This window comes from Rhamphochromis longiceps, linkage group LG17 (assembly GCF_057381845.1).
Source record: "Rhamphochromis longiceps isolate RC_006_pf linkage group LG17, R_longiceps_female_GT1.1, whole genome shotgun sequence".
In the NCBI taxonomy this organism is placed as follows: domain Eukaryota; kingdom Metazoa; phylum Chordata; class Actinopteri; order Cichliformes; family Cichlidae; genus Rhamphochromis; species Rhamphochromis longiceps.
This window is the reverse complement of record NC_140573.1, coordinates 6171176-6188576: the sequence shown is the minus strand read 5'-3', so window position 1 is coordinate 6188576 and position 17401 is coordinate 6171176. Positions and strand designations below refer to the sequence as shown.

At 40.7% G+C, this 17401-nt stretch overlaps 2 protein-coding genes across 2 annotated transcripts; one reads left to right on the top strand and one right to left on the bottom strand.

Moving 5' to 3' along the window:
* Nucleotides 1-321: 321 nt before the first annotated feature.
* Nucleotides 322-5802, bottom strand: fgfr1op2 (FGFR1 oncogene partner 2). Its single transcript, XM_085386688.1, has 6 exons — nucleotides 5535-5802; nucleotides 2828-2964; nucleotides 2534-2651; nucleotides 2267-2409; nucleotides 2071-2184; nucleotides 322-786 (listed from the first exon to the last, which is right to left on the bottom strand). The coding sequence occupies exons 1-6, from the start codon at nucleotides 5557-5559 to the stop codon at nucleotides 649-651; spliced, it is 675 nt and encodes a 224-aa protein (XP_085242814.1). The 5' UTR covers nucleotides 5560-5802; the 3' UTR covers nucleotides 322-648.
* A 10-nt stretch (nucleotides 5803-5812) lies between these two features.
* On the top strand, nucleotides 5813-16784 carry med21 (mediator complex subunit 21). The gene is made up of 4 exons (XM_085386689.1): nucleotides 5813-5909; nucleotides 7208-7322; nucleotides 12764-12864; nucleotides 14556-16784. Exons 1-4 carry the CDS (start codon nucleotides 5826-5828, stop codon nucleotides 14733-14735), a joined length of 480 nt encoding a protein of 159 aa, XP_085242815.1. The 5' UTR covers nucleotides 5813-5825; the 3' UTR covers nucleotides 14736-16784.
* The last annotated feature ends 617 nt before the right edge of the window (nucleotides 16785-17401 follow it).

The following is a 17401-nucleotide window of genomic DNA, read 5'->3' as shown; positions in this document are numbered from 1 at the left end:
TGAAAAATCTAATGATATAAATGTGCAACAGTGAAACAATGAAGCACTTGTTTACAAGCCTTTCAGTGGAGTATAACTACACTGTGGTTTGACAGTGTTGAAATTTTCTATTCCACAGCTAGCAGCAGATGCACCTCACCCTTTGGAGCAGATCCTCTGTGGATATGGTTTCTATTCCCGCCAGTGACAATATTGGTGGGAATAGAAACCACTTTTACTGACACGAGTAGTGAAAGTGAGAAGTTGTGTATCTGCAGGAGCAACCAAAACAGAACAAGAAACGTGTGACATTTGGAAGGTGACACAAACTCTACAGACAAATTTTCTTGCTTATAGATTTATTTGAACTCAAGCCCTTCATTTACTCATTTACACCTTAAAATGTTGCAGGCACTGTGGGCTTGTGCATGCTGCCAAAATGAACAAAACGTTACAGCAGTACCAAGAAACAAGAAAAAGAATAAAGGGAGGTGGTTGGCTCGCTGCTTGTTGCCCGAATCATCAGACAGGGATGCAGGTCTGGAGCAGCGATGTTCTAAATGCACCAGGAGACTCATCATCTGAAGTGGTCACGTGGTAACAGGCTGTAGACTCTGTACCCTACAGCGGCAGCAGTAGGTGGGCGGGTTTGGTGGGCTGCCCTGGGCTCTAACTTTTTCGTAAGCTCACGTCGGCACTGGTGAGCAGTGGCGACAGCGACGTGCTGTCTGATTGGTCGTCTCTCTTCAGAACCAGAAAAGCTTCCCGACTGATTCCCAGCAGCTCTCGGAGTCCATTGTTCTCCAACTGAAATACACAGAGATCTGCTGTGCTTAGTGCTGTGTTTAATGCAAACAAAAACAGAATGATTTGCAAATCCCATAAACCCAAATTTTATTGAGCACAGAGATCTCTCCAGATTCTCAGAATCTTTTGAAGATATTAAGCTGCAGATAATTAGATATTCAAAGTCTTCAGAATTATATGTTGACAAATGTTATTCTGAAATTGTTCCACAAGTTGCAGATGCCTTTTATTTTTTGCAGATTGATGAACCTCAGCACATCTTTACTTCTGAGAAACTCTGCCTCTTTAAAAGGCCTTTTTATACCCAATCATGTTGAGTATTAATCTTTATGCCAGTTAACCTAAAATGTTCCTCCATTTTTCCAGCTTTTTGTTGACCCCATCCCAACTTTTTTTATTTTTTTATTGCTAGTATTAAGTTCAAAATGAGCTACTGTTTTTCTTAAAATGCTACTTTTTCCACTACTGTGAATAAAATATGGGTTTATGATGTTTTAAGAGTTTAAAAGCTCACTGTTGACATCTGGTGGTTAACATGTGGAAACACTACAAATGGTTCTTACTGTCAAAAGCTAAAAGCACATAGATTTATGTTACTATTTAGCTAACTAGCATTGCTAACTTTTATGGGATTTATGGATAATTTCAAGTAGTAGAGGATGGATGGATGGATAGATCTATATATCTGTTTAACCTATTGAAAATAGGTTAAACCCCCCCCCCCAATTTTTTTTGCACATGTCGAGGAGCGTGTCAGGCTACATTTCACTGTGTGTTATACTTGTATAACTATGCATGTGACAAATAAAGAACCTTGAAAATAGAGAGGCAGGATGTCTAAATAACAAAGTAGGTCAAAGGGACAAAAACAAAGCTAGGAGGAAATGTAAATAAAAAGGCTCATTTTTAATTTAAATGCCCTGTTAAGATCTGCTTTGACATCTCAACTCAACATGAAGCTTTAGTTCATTTTTAAACTCCAAACTCACACTAAATATACTGTTTAAATAAATAAATGAATAAATAACAGAGCACATGAACATTTTTTAACTATGACTTGTGATCCAGTTTTGATTCCACCCCTCAGAGGCTTGATCATTTAAGTTTCTACTGATGACTTTTATTGGCATTTGTGTCAAGTGTCAATTTCTTTGACACTTGTGATCCTCTGTGTCACATGAACAGACATTTTTTTGGGTGGATTTGTAACTTCTGTGGATTTTTTGTACCTTCCCCTGGTCTCAAAGCTTTGGAACAACTGAAGTAATGCTGCTCGGCTTTTACCTCTAGCTGTTTAATCCTCTCCTCATCTTCACATATTCGCTCCTCATCCACCTCTATGGCTTTCCTCATCACGGAGGCCATTTCGTTGATCTTGTCTATGTGTGCTTGCATTTCCTGCAATGATTTTTTTTTAATGCACAAGAAAAGTAAAAAATTGCAGAATAATACATTAAAAGTACTTGCACCAGACACTGACCGTAGTATGCTGCTCCTTCAGCTGGGTAACGATGGCGGGGTCGTCTCTCTTACTGGCCATGAGAAGTCTGAACACCTGCTCCCTGTATTTGGTCATGATGAGCTCTAAGGCAGACTGGTGTTCTTCCAATGATGTACGCAGCTCTACATGAAGTATGAACACAAGTTTGATTTGCAGGAAGGATCAAATTCTAGCTTTATATTCCGCAAATCAAAGCGAAACTAAAAATGCACTGACTGAGAGTTGACATTGAAGGAAACTGCCTACCTTTGTTTTCCTGCTGGAGCTCCCTAATTTGCCGGTTTTCCTGCTGGATTCCCAGGACTAGACTGGAACGAGGCCGATGACGTGCAACCTCATTCAGGGCGTCTATCTCTTCCTGGTACTATCAATAAAAAGAACAAGCACAAAAACCTTCAGTCTGAAATATAAAATGATAGATCATAACAATTAGAAATACTTTTTAAAAAAATGTTATTCCAGCTTTTCAAATGAAACTTCACGGATTCTACATCAAATGCTTTAGGCCTCACATTTCCCCAAGTTCATGTGACACCCTACCTGTTTCATGGCCTCTACTCGCTTGTTGAGATGTGTCGTCTGTTCGATTAACATCTCAGCAGCGTTGTCATGGTTGCGAAGCCTTTCCACTAATGATTTGGCATCTGCCAGGACCTTCTCTAAGGTACAGTTCATGCCTGAGGAAATACAAGTGATTCTTAAGAGGAGCTAGGACACGGTTGCTTGCAAACATAGTAGTCATCCACCTTGTCAATCCTTCTTTTCTTCCCTTAAGTATTACATTTGGTTAAAGCAATTATCCATTAGCAAGCTATTCATTATAGTGATGAATGACACTATTGAATTATATCTTATTAAAATAGCTTCTTTATTTAAAGGTAGGCTGACTTTGTATCTTAGTTAGACAATGGGGAAAAACTTTGGTCTATAATCTGTAGATACAGCAGCTGCAGTCAAGTGAAAGTTTTCTGGGAACTCTGAACAGTCCTATAAAAACCTATGTATATACCATGATGCAGTAGCTTTTTGCAAGCTACAGGGAGTGCAGAATTATTAGGCAAGTTGTATTTTTGAGGAATAATTTTATTATAGAACAACAACCATGTTCTCAATGAACCCAAAAAACTCATTAATATCAAAGCTGAATGTTTTTGGAAGTAGTTTTTAGTTTGTTTTTAGTTTTAGCTATTTTAGGGGGATATCTGTGTGTGCAGGTGACTATTACTGTGCATAATTATTAGGCAACTTAACAAAAAGCAAATATATACCCATTTCAATTATTTATTTTTACCAGTGAAACCAATATAACATCTCCACATTCACAAATATACATTTCTGACATTCAAAAACAAAACAAAAACAAATCAGCGACCAATATAGCCACCTTTCTTTGCAAGGACACTCAAAAGCCTGCCATCCATGGATTCTGTCAGTGTTTTGATCTGTTCACCATCAACATTGCGTGCAGCAGCAACCACAGCCTCCCAGACACTGTTCAGAGAGGTGTACTGTTTTCCCTCCTTGTAAATCTCACATTTGATGATGGACCACAGGTTCTCAATGGGGTTCAGATCAGGTGAACAAGGAGGCCATGTCATTAGTTTTTCTTCTTTTATACCCTTTCTTGCCAGCCATGCTGTGGAGTACTTGGACGCGTGTGATGGAGCATTGTCCTGCATGAAAATCATGTTTTTCTTGAAGGATGCAGACTTCTTCCTGTACCACTGCTTGAAGAAGGTGTCTTCCAGAAACTGGCAGTAGGACTGGGAGTTGAGCTTGACTCCATCCTCAACCCGAAAAGGCCCCACAAGCTCATCTTTGATGATACCAGCCCAAACCAGTACTCCACCTCCACCTTGCTGGCGTCTGAGTCGGACTGGAGCTCTCTGCCCTTTACCAATCCAGCCACGGGCCCATCCATCTGGCCCATCAAGACTCACTCTCATTTCATCAGTCCATAAAACCTTAGAAAAACCAGTCTTGAGATATTTCTTGGCCCAGTCTTGACGTTTCAGCTTGTGTGTCTTGTTCACTGGTGGTCGTCTTTCAGCCTTTCTTACCTTGGCCATGTCTCTGAGTATTGCACACCTTGTGCTTTTGGGCACTCCAGTGATGTTGCAGCTCTGAAATATGGCCAAACTGGTGGCAAGTGGCATCTTGGCAGCTGCACGCTTGACTTTTCTCAGTTCATGGGCAGTTATTTTGCGCCTTGGTTTTTCCACACGCTTCTTGCGACCCTGTTGACTATTTTGAATGAAATGCTTGATTGTTTCATGATCACGCTTCAGAAGCTTTGCAATTTTGAGACTGCTGCATCCCTCTGCAAGATATCTCACTATTTTTGACTTTTCTGAGCCTGTCAAGTCCTTCTTTTGACCCGTTTTGCCAAAGGAAAGGACGTTGCCTATTAATTATGCACACCTGATATAGGGTGTTGATGTCATTAGACCACACCCCTTCTCATTACAGAGATGCACATCACCTAATATGCTTAATTGGTAGTAGGCTTTCGAGCCTATACAGCTTGGAGTAAGACAACATGCATGAAGAGGATGATGTGGACAAAATACTCATTTGCCTAATAATTCTGCACTCCCTGTATTGCTGCTGTTAAGCAGCAATAGGTTACATCAGTCATTTTCTATAAAAGTAGTCTTTTTTTATATGATGATCACTTTAATATTTTTTTAAACACGACTTAAATCAGAAATGCTTGATCTAGTTCTGTTTTATTTGTTCAAACAACAACACCGCGATATTGGTATTATACAATTTTAAAAATATCTGTAAAGCAAGAAGTAACCTCAACTGAAGCGTCAGCTCTGACTTCGAAATACCAGCTAAAAATCATTCATTGACATTGAATCTAGGCTTTCTCCTCCTCGACCTTCCCGTCATTACAGCTGCCGTGTCAGCTAATTCGCTTATTAGGAGCAAGCCTTACGTGTTTTAGGTGTCAGATTCACTTTACATGATTACTTTGGAAGCATATTCGTCTCAGCTATATAAAACGTGAAGGGGATTAGTATCTCAGTTTTCCAAATTCAGTTAGCTGACAACGTAAAACATATTTTAACAACACATACATACATACACAAGCTCGGCTCACTTATTAGCCAACTTACTAATCAGAGTTAAGCTTTCATGCAAATCCACTTACATGCTCGCATTATAAACGGGTGCGTATAACAAATCAGTGTTGCCATTCAATTTAGATAATGAATTAAAGAAACAAAAATGATCATACCTGGGGAAGCCACAGTACAAGACATTGGAATTGCGTTAACCCCGCTGCTACTTCCTGTTGATGTTTGGCAGCTAATATTAGCTAAAGGCTAACATTAGTCCTCATAAAGCACCCACAAACAGGCTCTAATAAAGATCCGCTCCTCGTTAAAATAGAAGATAATCTCTGCTGATATGAAAATATCGATTTTAACGCGTTTCAAATTTGCTGTGAACCCAGTTGTGAGATGATAAAAGTAAGTAACCCAACCTATGACAACCAAGGTTCCCAAAATACCGAATATACCGCGAGATGTTTTATGTTCTCGCGACAGTTACGTCAGAAACAGACAATATGGCGGACCGGCTAACACAACTTCAAGACGCAGTCAATTCGGTAAGGCAAATGTTGAATATTTTAAACATTCTTTGGTAGAAGGAGGTGTTAAAAATATAAAATGCATCGTTATGTCGTTTAGAGTTGGTAGCTAACGCAAACCAGTGGCCCTAATAGTTTAGCAACGTGTCAACAACACGGGGTAGCTAACCATTATAGCAATTATAGCTAAAGGCCTGTGTTACTAAACGACCAAACCAGCTAAGTTATTTTAAACAATGAAGTGTTACAGTGTTAAAACGTCGTTTTGAGTAGCTTCATTGAACAAAATGATACAAAATAAATATATTTGGAAAGAAAACAGTGTTACTACAATACTGTGCAAAGGTAATTTCTTTATATTTGGCTTGCAAGGGACCAAATTTGCTTATTTTTTTTCAGTGGTCTTGAACAGATGTTGAACTTATAGGAATTACGAATGGAGAAAAGTAGGTCAGATTTTGATCCTTCATGTTGTACCAGCTTGCTAGAATACTGCAAAATCTGTTTTTGCCTTACATACTGTATTTCCACGTATTTTCTCCCGTTTCAACTATTTTCAACTCCCGCTGCAACTATTTGCCATTTTCCAAAACAAACAAACAAACAAAATAATAATAATTTAAGGGTGGTTCTAGACCAGGGATGTCAAACATCCTTTTACTAGGTGGCCTACATACAACACACTTTGGGCCGATCAGTGACACTCCCCTTTCTGTCACTCTCAGTCAGAACTTTAACTATACATTTAATCCCTGAGACATTGTAATATAAGAAAAAGATGTTGGTTTTAACAGTCCTTCTTAGTTTTTCTGCACAATAAAGAAAAATTTGTCAGTGTGACTCGTTGGGCTTAAATTGTAGGAAATAAATGTGCAAAAATAACAGAAAACGTTCTTTTGGCTTGTTGTGTAGACTGTCCTGTAATAATATATTTTGTAATGTGACCCCATTGTAAAAAGCATAGATTTCTATAGTAGATGGTTTAAAAAATGAACTTTCTCTCATTTAATTATTTGGGGGACGTTTTATCTTCAGGAGAAGCTGTAAAACTTATGAAAATACATTTAAAAGTCCAAAACTTAAGCACGCCTTCACATTTTCACAGTGGGTAAAATTGGATTCTGGCCTCCTTATGGTTGACACTGGTAAACTAAATACCTATATTTTATAATTTAAAAAAAAAAACATACCTTGATAAAACTGGTAAAAGAAACCTCTTTAAATTTCTTTTGCCTGAAGTTTATGTTCTCATCAGCAGCTATTGTCTTGTTTAAACGACAGCGTAACCTATTACTGGTTTTGTTTTGTGTGTCCAGCTTGCGGATCAGTTTTGTAATGCTATCGGCGTCCTGCAACAGTGTGCACCTCCTGCATCTTTCAGTAACATCCAGACAGCTATCAACAAGGATCAGCCAGCAAACCCAACAGAAGGTTTGTGTGTTTTTTACTATGACATTAATTTTAACCATAGTTTTTATATCAGTTGATATTAGTTATTTGTCTCTCTATTGATATCTGCTTTTTAAAAGCTACTAAATATAAAAAAATAAAAATTCAAGAGGAGATGAGAGAAACACTCATCAATGACGTTGCATAGCTTCTCCACCAGAGGTCACTGTGCAACTTCCCTATGGACAACATGTGTTTGTTGCCCATGCAATCAGAAACAGATTGCATGTAATTGCCAACTTGACCTATTGAACCTCAGACTGATATCAGTCAGAATGACTCTTATTTTATAGTAACATTTGTGGCAGGTTTTAATAACAGTGATGGGGGATGCTTGACAATCTCATTTTGCAGTGAGATTACTTTATCTCATTGGATAAAACAGATACTGATAAAGTTCAACTTTTAGGACATAAATTGTAGTATATGTTATTGCAATATTTAACATATCATATAATGTTGAAAATGACAGTAATATATTGTAAAAATGTGGTATCAAAGGGTCTCTGGTGATTTCCAGCCCAGTATATAGCTGTGTGTTGGTACATGTTATAGCTGTGTGCTGTCACCAGAGGGCAGTATAACAATTATGCGGAACAGTCTGTGAGCTAGACTTGTTTGCATTTGTTCAGTTTCTCCTTCAACTTCGACCCTGATACAGAAAAGATATGTCATAATATAAAAATAACTTCTTTGCAGTGAAATGAAACACGGTATTGAAAATTGTCTACGTATCCACTGTCTGTGTTTCTCATGCTGCTTTTTTTAATTGTTGATTATTTTTTGCCACTGTTTCCTCTTTGTGGTGAACTCCTCTGTTACTCCCTTTCCTGTTAAAGTGAACTCGTCAGCAAATTAGTTTCCAGTATTATCACTGTCAGCCAGTGCTACATGTGCTGTTGATCTCTTGGTGCACTGCACACAAGCATGTCTGTAGAGGTTGCATACCCAGATTCATCAGGCTACACTAGGGCTGCCACAAACGATTATTTTGATAGTCGACTAGTCACCGATTATTTTTGCGATTAGTTGACTAATCAGATCATGCATCCTTTGGACGTAAACCTTACAGCTTATTGCACCAGCATGCATCTGCTCTCATATAACTATCATTAGCTTACAGCTTTAAACGTGTAAGGTATGTGCTAACTAAAAATAAAGACAAGATGATAGTTTATTACATTTTAATGAAATTTGCAGATTGTTTTGGTGAAGTTTAATAAACTCAGCCGTTTGCTCCTTGCTATCTAAAATATAACAGGACACCGGAGTATATTCTCGAGCATCTCACACTTCTGATAATCAATTATCTTCTTGACGTTTATTCAGCTTTGTAAAAACTATAACTTTAATTGCAGCCAAACCGATTTACTCAGGAACAAATAAAACACTGAAAAAAGCCAAACAATAACATTTTTAAGTTCTCTAAGTGACTTGTATATCGTGTTTAACCTGAGTAGCGAAAGACGGCGGTGGATTTGAAAACGATTTGCTGGGAGTCCGGTGTTCTCACCGGCTCTAGTGAGCCTTGAACCCTGGCTAGCTATCGAGCTGGTGGGTAACAGACGTCTCTGAAAACGTTGGAGCGCTTTTAAAAATATGTGGTGTCTTGATAAACTGAGCAGATATTTGAGGTTGATACAGTTACAGTCTCGTCTGAAAATATGTTAAACGTTTATTTTGTGACCCAGAAAAAATAATAAGAGTAATATTAACACTAACTAGCTGTTGCCATTGTTGGAAGCTGAGCAACAGCTATGAATTCTGGGATAGGTTGGGCCACGAAGTATACACCTGACCCATCCTTCAAATCTGGGGAAATGAAGGGCGCATTTGTCGGCCGCATTTGTCGGAGTCTTCGAATTCGGACAGTCTTCGTCGTATCACTGTAACGTAATCGGCCTACAAATGGGGGCACAGTAGGATGCAGTTCCTGAATTTGGACTCGGCTACGATACCGGACACTACTTCTTCTTCTTCGGGGTTTAACGGCAGCTGGCATCCTTGTACATGCAGTGCTGCCATCTTCTGTTTCAGTCTGTTATTACACTCTTAAATGCTACTACTTATTCCCGCGTCTTTTGGGATCTTACAAAGCTTCAAACGACGCGCGACTATTAAATTAGTTGTCGACGATTTTGATAGTCGACGTAATCATGACTAGTCGACTAATCATGGCAGCCCTAGGCTACACGGACAAAATCTTATGCAAACTGACATAAATGCAGTACAGACTGGCTTACATAATGTGGAACAGCTTGTTAGTTTGAAAAAATTTGTCTGAAACAGGAATGAAAATGTCCACATTGGTGTTTTGTACAGTACTCCCCCCTGATCATACAACACCGGGTCTCCATCACTACACCTACATATCATTCATGATGAGTGTCTCTCTACAACTCAAATGATTTAGTTTCACCACTTTACATTTTACTCAATATTTAGTGACATTTTATCTTTTCACTCTGAATATTATGGTACATAATGATTTTTCTCTTATAAAAAAGGGGGGGGAGGGGGTACTTTCTGTGGTTCAACAGCACGTAGAGTGTGTGTTTGTGTTCTGTTATTTTTATTTATAAAAAAAAAAAAAAACACCCAGCACGCCCCTGCGGGCGGTTTATCCTTCAAGCTCGGGTCCTCTACCAGAGGCCTGGGAGCTTGAGGGTCCTGCGCAGTATCTTAGCTGTTCCCAGGACTGCGCTCTTCTGGACAGAGATCTCCGATGTTATTCCCGGGATCTGCTGGAGCCACTCGCCTAGCTTGGGAGTCACCGCACCTAGTGCTCCGATTACCACGGGGACCACCGTTACCTTCACCCTCCACATCCTCTCGAGCTCTTCTCTGAGCCCTTGGTATTTCTCCAGCTTCTCGTGTTCCTTCTTCCTGATATTGCTGTCATTCGGAACCGCTACATCGATCACTACGGCCGTCTTCTTCTGTTTGTCTACCACCACTATGTCCGGTTGGTTAGCCACCACCATTTTGTCCGTCTGTATCTGGAAGTCCCACAGGATCTTAGCTCGGTCATTCTCCACCACCCTTGGGGGCATCTCCCATTTTGACCTCGGGACTTCTAGGTTATACTCGGCACAGATGTTCCTGTACACTATGCCGGCCACTTGGTTATGGCGTTCCATGTATGCCTTGCCTGCTAGCATCTTGCACCCTGCTGTTATGTGCTGGATTGTCTCTGAGGCATCTTTACACAGCCTGCACCTGGGGTCTTGCCTGGTGTGATAGACCCCAGCCTCTATGGATCTTGTACTCAGAGCTTGTTCTTGTGCTGCCATGATTAGTGCCTCTGTGCTGTCTTTCAGTCCAGCTTTGTCCAGCCACTGGTAGGATTTCTGGATATCAGCCACCTCCTCTATCTGCCGGTGGTACATACCGTGCAGGGGCCTGTCCTTCCATGATGGTTCCTCGTCTCCCTCCTCTTTCTTGGGTTTCTGCTGCCTGAGGTATTCACTGAGCACTCGGTCAGTTGGGGCCATCTTCCCAATGTATTCTTGGATGTTCCTTGTCTCATCCTGGACTGTGGTGCTGACACTCACCAGTCCCCGGCCCCCTTCCTTCCGCTTAGCGTACAGCCTCAGGGTGCTGGACTTGGGGTGAAACCCTCCATGCATGGTCAGGAGCTTTCTTGTCTTTATGTCAGTGGCTTCTATCTCCTCCTTTGGCCAGCCTATTACCCCAGCAGGGTACCTGATCACGGGCAGGGCGTATGTGTTGATGGCCCGGATCTTGTTCTTACCATTCAGCTGACTCCTCAGGACTTGCCTGACCCTCTGCAGGTACTTGGTGGTTGCAGCCTTTCTAGCGGCCTCTTCATGGTTCCCATTTGCCTGCGGGATCCCCAGGTACTTGTAACTGTCCTCTATGTCTGCAATGTTGCCTTCTGGTAGTTCAATCCCCTCAGTTCTGACTACCTTCCCTCTCTTTGTTACCATCCGACTACACTTCTCCAGTCCGAACGACATTCCAATGTCATTGCTGTATAGCCTGGTAGTGTGGATCAGTGAATCGATGTCTCGTTCACTCTTGGCATACAGCTTGATGTCATCCATGTACAGGAGGTGGCTGACAACTGCTCCGTTCCGTAGTCGGTATCCGTAGCCAGTCTTGTTAATGATCTCACTGAGGGGGTTCAGGCCTATGCAGAACAGCAGTGGGGACAGAGCATCTCCTTGGTAGATCCCGCACTTGATGGTGACTTGTGCTATGGGCTTGGAGTTGGCCTCTAGTGTTGTACGCCACATCCCCATTGAGTTCCTGATGAAGGCTCTTAGGGTCCCATTGATCTTGTACAATTCTAGGCATTCCAGTATCCAGCTGTGGGGCATTGAGTCATAGGCCTTCTTGTAATCAATCCAGGCAGTGCACAGGTTGGTCAGTCTGGTCTTGCAGTCTCGGCTGATTGTTCTGTCTACCAGTAGCTGGTGTTTTGCACCTCTGGTATTCTTGCCAATTCCTTTCTGTGTCCCGCTCATGTATTGACCCATGTGCCTGTTCATCTTAGCCGATATGATGCCTGACAGGAGCTTCCATGTAGTACTGAGGCAGGTTATTGGTCGGTAGTTGGAGGGGACCGGTCCCTTCTTGGGGTCCTTGGGGATCAGGACCGTCCGGCCTTCAGTTAGCCATTCTGGGTGTCTCTCGTTAACTAGCAGCTGGTTCATTTGTGCTGCCAGACGCTCGTGGAGTGCAGTCAGCTTCTTCAGCCAGAAGGCGTGAACCATGTCGGGCCCTGGTGCTGTCCAACTCTTCATACTGGAGACCCTTTCTTGGATATCTGCCACTGTGATGGTTACTGGACCCTGTTCAGGGAGGTCGCTGTGGTCTGCCCTCAGATCCACTAGCCACTGAGCATTGCCGTTATGGGTTGCATCCTTCTCCCATATGCTCTTCCAGTATTGCTCCGTCTCCAGCCTTGGTGGTGCTGTTCTCTTATTGTTCCCTTGCCACTGAGAGTACACCTTTGCTGGTTCTGTGGAGAACAGCTGGTTTATTCTCCTGCCTTCTATCTCTCTGGTGTACCTCCTCAAGCGGCTGGCCAAGGCTGTGAGTCTTTGCTTGGCAGTTTCCAAGGCCTCAGGTATGGACAGCTTGCTGTATTTCTTAGGCACCTTATTTGTCGCACCTTTCTGCAACTCTGTTAGTTGGCTAACCTCCCTCCGTGCTACTTTGATCTTGCCCTCTAGCCTCCTTCTCCATGGAGGGTACTGCCCCTTGTGGCTGTTCAACTTGTAACCAAGCATCTCACTGATATATATATATATATATATATATATATATATATATATATATATATATATATATATATATATATATATATATATATATATATTTTTTTTTTTTTTATTTTATTTTAATGATATGCAGGATCATTCACCTGTGTTTTGTTTTTCGTGATCTCTGTTTAGAGTATGCCCAGCTGTTTGCAGCCCTTATAGCCCGAACAGCCAAAGATGTGGATGTACTCATAGACTCGCTGCCCAGTGAGGAGTCCACAGCAGCTCTGCAGGTCAGCACATTCATAAGTATCACCGACTATTTCACATGTGTATATATGTATTTCAATGTATTAATTCTATTTTCCCGGACATAAAAAAAAAAAACTAATTCAAGTAGAGGAGCACTGTTAGTATGTCTAGCTATCAGTCAGCAGAGGGAAGTGTGTTTTGTGTGTAAGCAAACTGTTTATAGTCTATAGTGAAATATGTTAAAGACAACAACAGTCATTCTTGTGTTGATCTCTCTCCCGTAAATAGAAAGATACATGGCATCAAGTGTCACTTTCCTGTGCACTGCTTTCTGCTATTAGATTAGACTAGAATAGATTAAAGAACAGAAAATTGAGAATAGGATGTTTCCCAGCAAGCATATTTGAGTGCAATACACAGTACTGCCAGTGAGCATTTGTAACACAAATATCTTTGAATGACATTAGTGGTACTTGGAAAACTTGCTAACTTTTTGATCTGTTTCCAGAGACTTTTATCAGTAGACAAAAAAGCAAAAACATCTCTTTTAATATTTTATGGCCTTCACTCAAGAGAGGAACGATAAACACCACGGCTGGAGTGTTCCGATAACGAGATTATTTTGAGGAACATCCATTAAGTAAATGGTAAAGCTCACTTAAACCAGTTAAAACTGCCAAATTGGTAATGTTTGGGAAACTTAGACTCTGAGTACACAGGGAAGGGGGGAGTTTCCCTGCATAGAGGAAGTTTTAGTTTGAGCCAAAGGAAAATCACCAGCATTGTTGTTAAATGATTTCTCTAAAAGATTCATGGATCTTGGCAGTATGCACATTTTTGCTGATGACGTGACTAATAATTGTATATATTGCTGGAAAATTAGGTATTTAAGAAACAAAAAACAAACTTTCATTGCTTTTAATCTGCATGGACCAATCATGCTTAATGTCATTACAAGCTCCAAATGCCTTTTCTGAGCCGAGTAGGTGCTGCTCTTTCTCAAACAAGTATGATATTTATCTCTAGGTAATGTTATAAGAAAGTAAGCCATCCTTACAGGCAGCTCATGTCATTTCTAGCTTTTTATAAGTCGGAGCAGTAGTCGTCAGTCTTTCTGAAAAACAGCCGAGCAATATTGTATAATCAGTGGTGTTGGTTCTTTGTGCAAGGATACTTCTATCTTCATGCGGACCACAGGGCAGCATTTTTTTTAGATATTAGTGCTGTCAGATGTCAGTGGAATTTTGTGAATGAGACTTGCACAGCCCAGAAGTTCTAGTTTCCCTGTAGCTCTCTGAGGGCCGACAATACACGCAACTGGTTTTAGATATAAAGTAAAAAGACATCTGTCATACAAAGCTGTTAGAAATGATCAGCTGTAAGACCACGTCTCAGGAGACTTTCTGCACACATTGCGAATCATGCATGGAATCTCGTCACAGTCTGATGGCAGCTTTTGAACCGTGAAACAAAACTTGTACAAAGTGGTTCTCATCAACTATTTAAAAGTTGCTCACACACACCACCTGCGTTGTGTGGGGATATTGGGTGTACCAGGTGGGAATTCTTTTATTATTCAGTCAGTTATTGTGAGATCTGATGCTCCCAAGTTATACACAATTAAAGGAAACCTTCACTCAGTTGTTATCAGTTATTTGACGCTCCACAAAAGGGAAAATAAAAACACCAAAGCTGTTTTCATTAAATCTGACTGACTGTGACCTCTCATCAGGCGGCCAGTCTGCGGCAGCTGGAGGAGGAGAACCATGAGGCAGCAGCTCGGCTAGAAGAGGTGGTTTACCGCGGCGATATGCTCCTGGAGAAGATCCAGAGTGCACTGGCTGACATTGCCCAATCTCAGCTCCGCACCCGCAACGGGGCACCCAGCCAGCCATCACCGGCTGAATCCTGACCCGAGGAATGCATAATATGATTCTGGACAATTTTCAGTCTTTTCAGCTATTTTTATTTTCTTTGCCTTCAGCCACAATAGGCCATCGTTGAAACTGCCAAACATGGTGTGTGTTCACATGTCAAATGTGTGAACATGTAGATGCTGAAGCGGTTCTGTGTGGATGAGGTCATCTTTATGTTTTTTGTTTGTTTTCTGCAGCTCAGCTAAAGAAGGATGAAGGATGGTGTCTTTACATGCACACGGATCTTTTTTTTCCTGAAATTTTTATTTTAAAAAAACAAAAACAACTTTTGTGGGCCTGAGGAGACCAATCTGACAGGTGTTATGTGATTTATGTACACTATATGTTATATATTTATGTCAGATTTTGTAGATATTGATAGCTCATCTCTCTGAGGTATTTTCTTTTTTAAATAAACCGTGGACAGCCACATAAGTGTTAATAATATTCCTTTTTTATATAATTTGCAAACTGTTACCACAAGCGTTTTGTACACGAACCATGTGGGTGATGTTAATTGTTGGAGTTTGTTTGTGGCATTGCATCAGTTTCATTTTTTTCATTGGAACTGATACACTAGCAGAAACTGACATGACGTACTGCGAGCCTTTACCAGGAAACGATTACCGGTACAATTAAAGAATGACCACATTTCAGTTCATGTGACCTTTAAAGGAAATTCTGATGGACACAGCTTTGAGGAACTAAGCTGTGGCTCTTGTATATTTCATAATGTGTTTTGACAAAAACAATAGTGAAAGGAAAAAAAATTTTAAAGGAGGGGAAAAAACAACTCCATAATCTGGTTCTATCGACGGTTTGAAACGTTTCAGTAAAAGGCATGAAAATTTCACATTACAGAAAGTTATGTATATGCGTGTGTTCTGTTCTAACTCCTAGTTAGTCTGATACATCATATTTAAAAAAAAACCTAAAGAGCAAAAATCACCTTTGTCACATTTGCAACTAAAATATTTTCACAAGTCATGCAGTGCAATCTTGATTTTTGCAAAACAAATGCTTTCATATTGGCTGAATCCATTTCAGACTGAACTTTGTGAAACCCAGGCTGCAGGCCAGAGACTTTATAGCCCAAATCTAAATATAGGTGCTGTGTCACAGCTCAGTGGGCCCCATTGATGTGAGAAATATAAAAACAGCCTTGTCTGCTGGCCACCACACCCAGACGTGTTAGCGGGACCCACCCGCCTGTCTGCATGTTGACATCATGGTCCTAACAGTAAAAGCACTTAACCCGCCCGAACGAGGAGATTTATGACAGCAAATCTTCACCTGCCCTGGTTTGGTCAACAAAACTTTGTCTGTGCTCAAATTTTGTTATCTGCGTTTTCATTCACATGTGATTAGTGTAGCTTCTCCCTTTAATGTTCTTTGTTTATCCCAAAGGTCTATAGGACAATCTACAAGGAAATGAAAGAGTCCAGATAGGATGAAGACATTTCTAAGCACCACTGATGGGATTATTAAGGAAACAAGTCCGTTCCTTTTTGAAGGGCTCTACTGTAACAATGTTGGAATGCGGACACATTTATTTCGGTTTCTAGTTTAAACAATGAGCACTTTTTAAAGGGTTTGTAGGCAGACAAGCTGTTATCATCTCAAACTGCTATGGCAAAAGTCTCAGATTGTGCCTTAATAGAAAGTGCTATAAATGTGGACTGTGTGACTTTTATCTTATCATACTTTATTACGTTCTATCTGGTTTATTGCCACTAGATAAACGTTGTCCAATAAAATATCCGTGTGGTTTCGATTAGTTCTACTTATATTTTGAATAGCAGTAACATTTCAGTATAACTAACTCCTGCAGCTTTTTCATTTAGTCAACAATTAGAAACCTGATGCTTGTGTATTGATCACCAATGTGACCTTTTATTGGCTTTACATACCCTCTCATTCATACGGTATTTCATAATTATGTGTGAAGAACATTTTGCAATAAAATACCATTTAATACTTGCAAATTATCAGAATAATAAAAGCTATTTTAGTAAGAATTTGCGTTAAGCACAACCAATAAAATTATGTATCAAAGCCTCCAACTGCTGGAAATTCTTTCATCGCTGCAAACGCTTGCTAGCTGGACCCGTCCCCGACTCTTGCAGGGCGGCTTGGATGCTCTTATTGGCCAATCTATCACCCTTATGTAGAGGTCACGTTTTATTGGGCAGAAGAAAACACGGATTCTTTTAGTCATCGTTGATTGGTCGGCGTTAGCGTCATTCAGGCGCTACGCCGTTGCGTTGTCGGAACGTCTGACGAGCCCGACGGTCTCAGGAAGCAGCGGAGCTTATTTCATATTTTGTAGCCATAAAGGACCGAAGGGAACAGTGTGTTTTTGGGGGGTCGGTTGCCACATGTACAGACAGTAAAATATTTTCAAATTATTTCGGCGTGGGGTATTTTTGCCGTCAGAGGTCTTTTGTTATGATTTGGGGTCAATAGCGGTGATGTTTACTGTGCAGCCTCTAAGGTTCCTCTAAGGGGTAGCCTATAACCAGAGCCTCTAGCTTCCAACTGCCTAAAAAATTAGGCAGAAACGATATAAGACATTTCATTTCTTCATTTGGGTCGTGGCCTGGCGGCACGCCAATAATTGACTCTGGAGCAGGACACGGAGGTAAGTGAAAAAGATTTATTT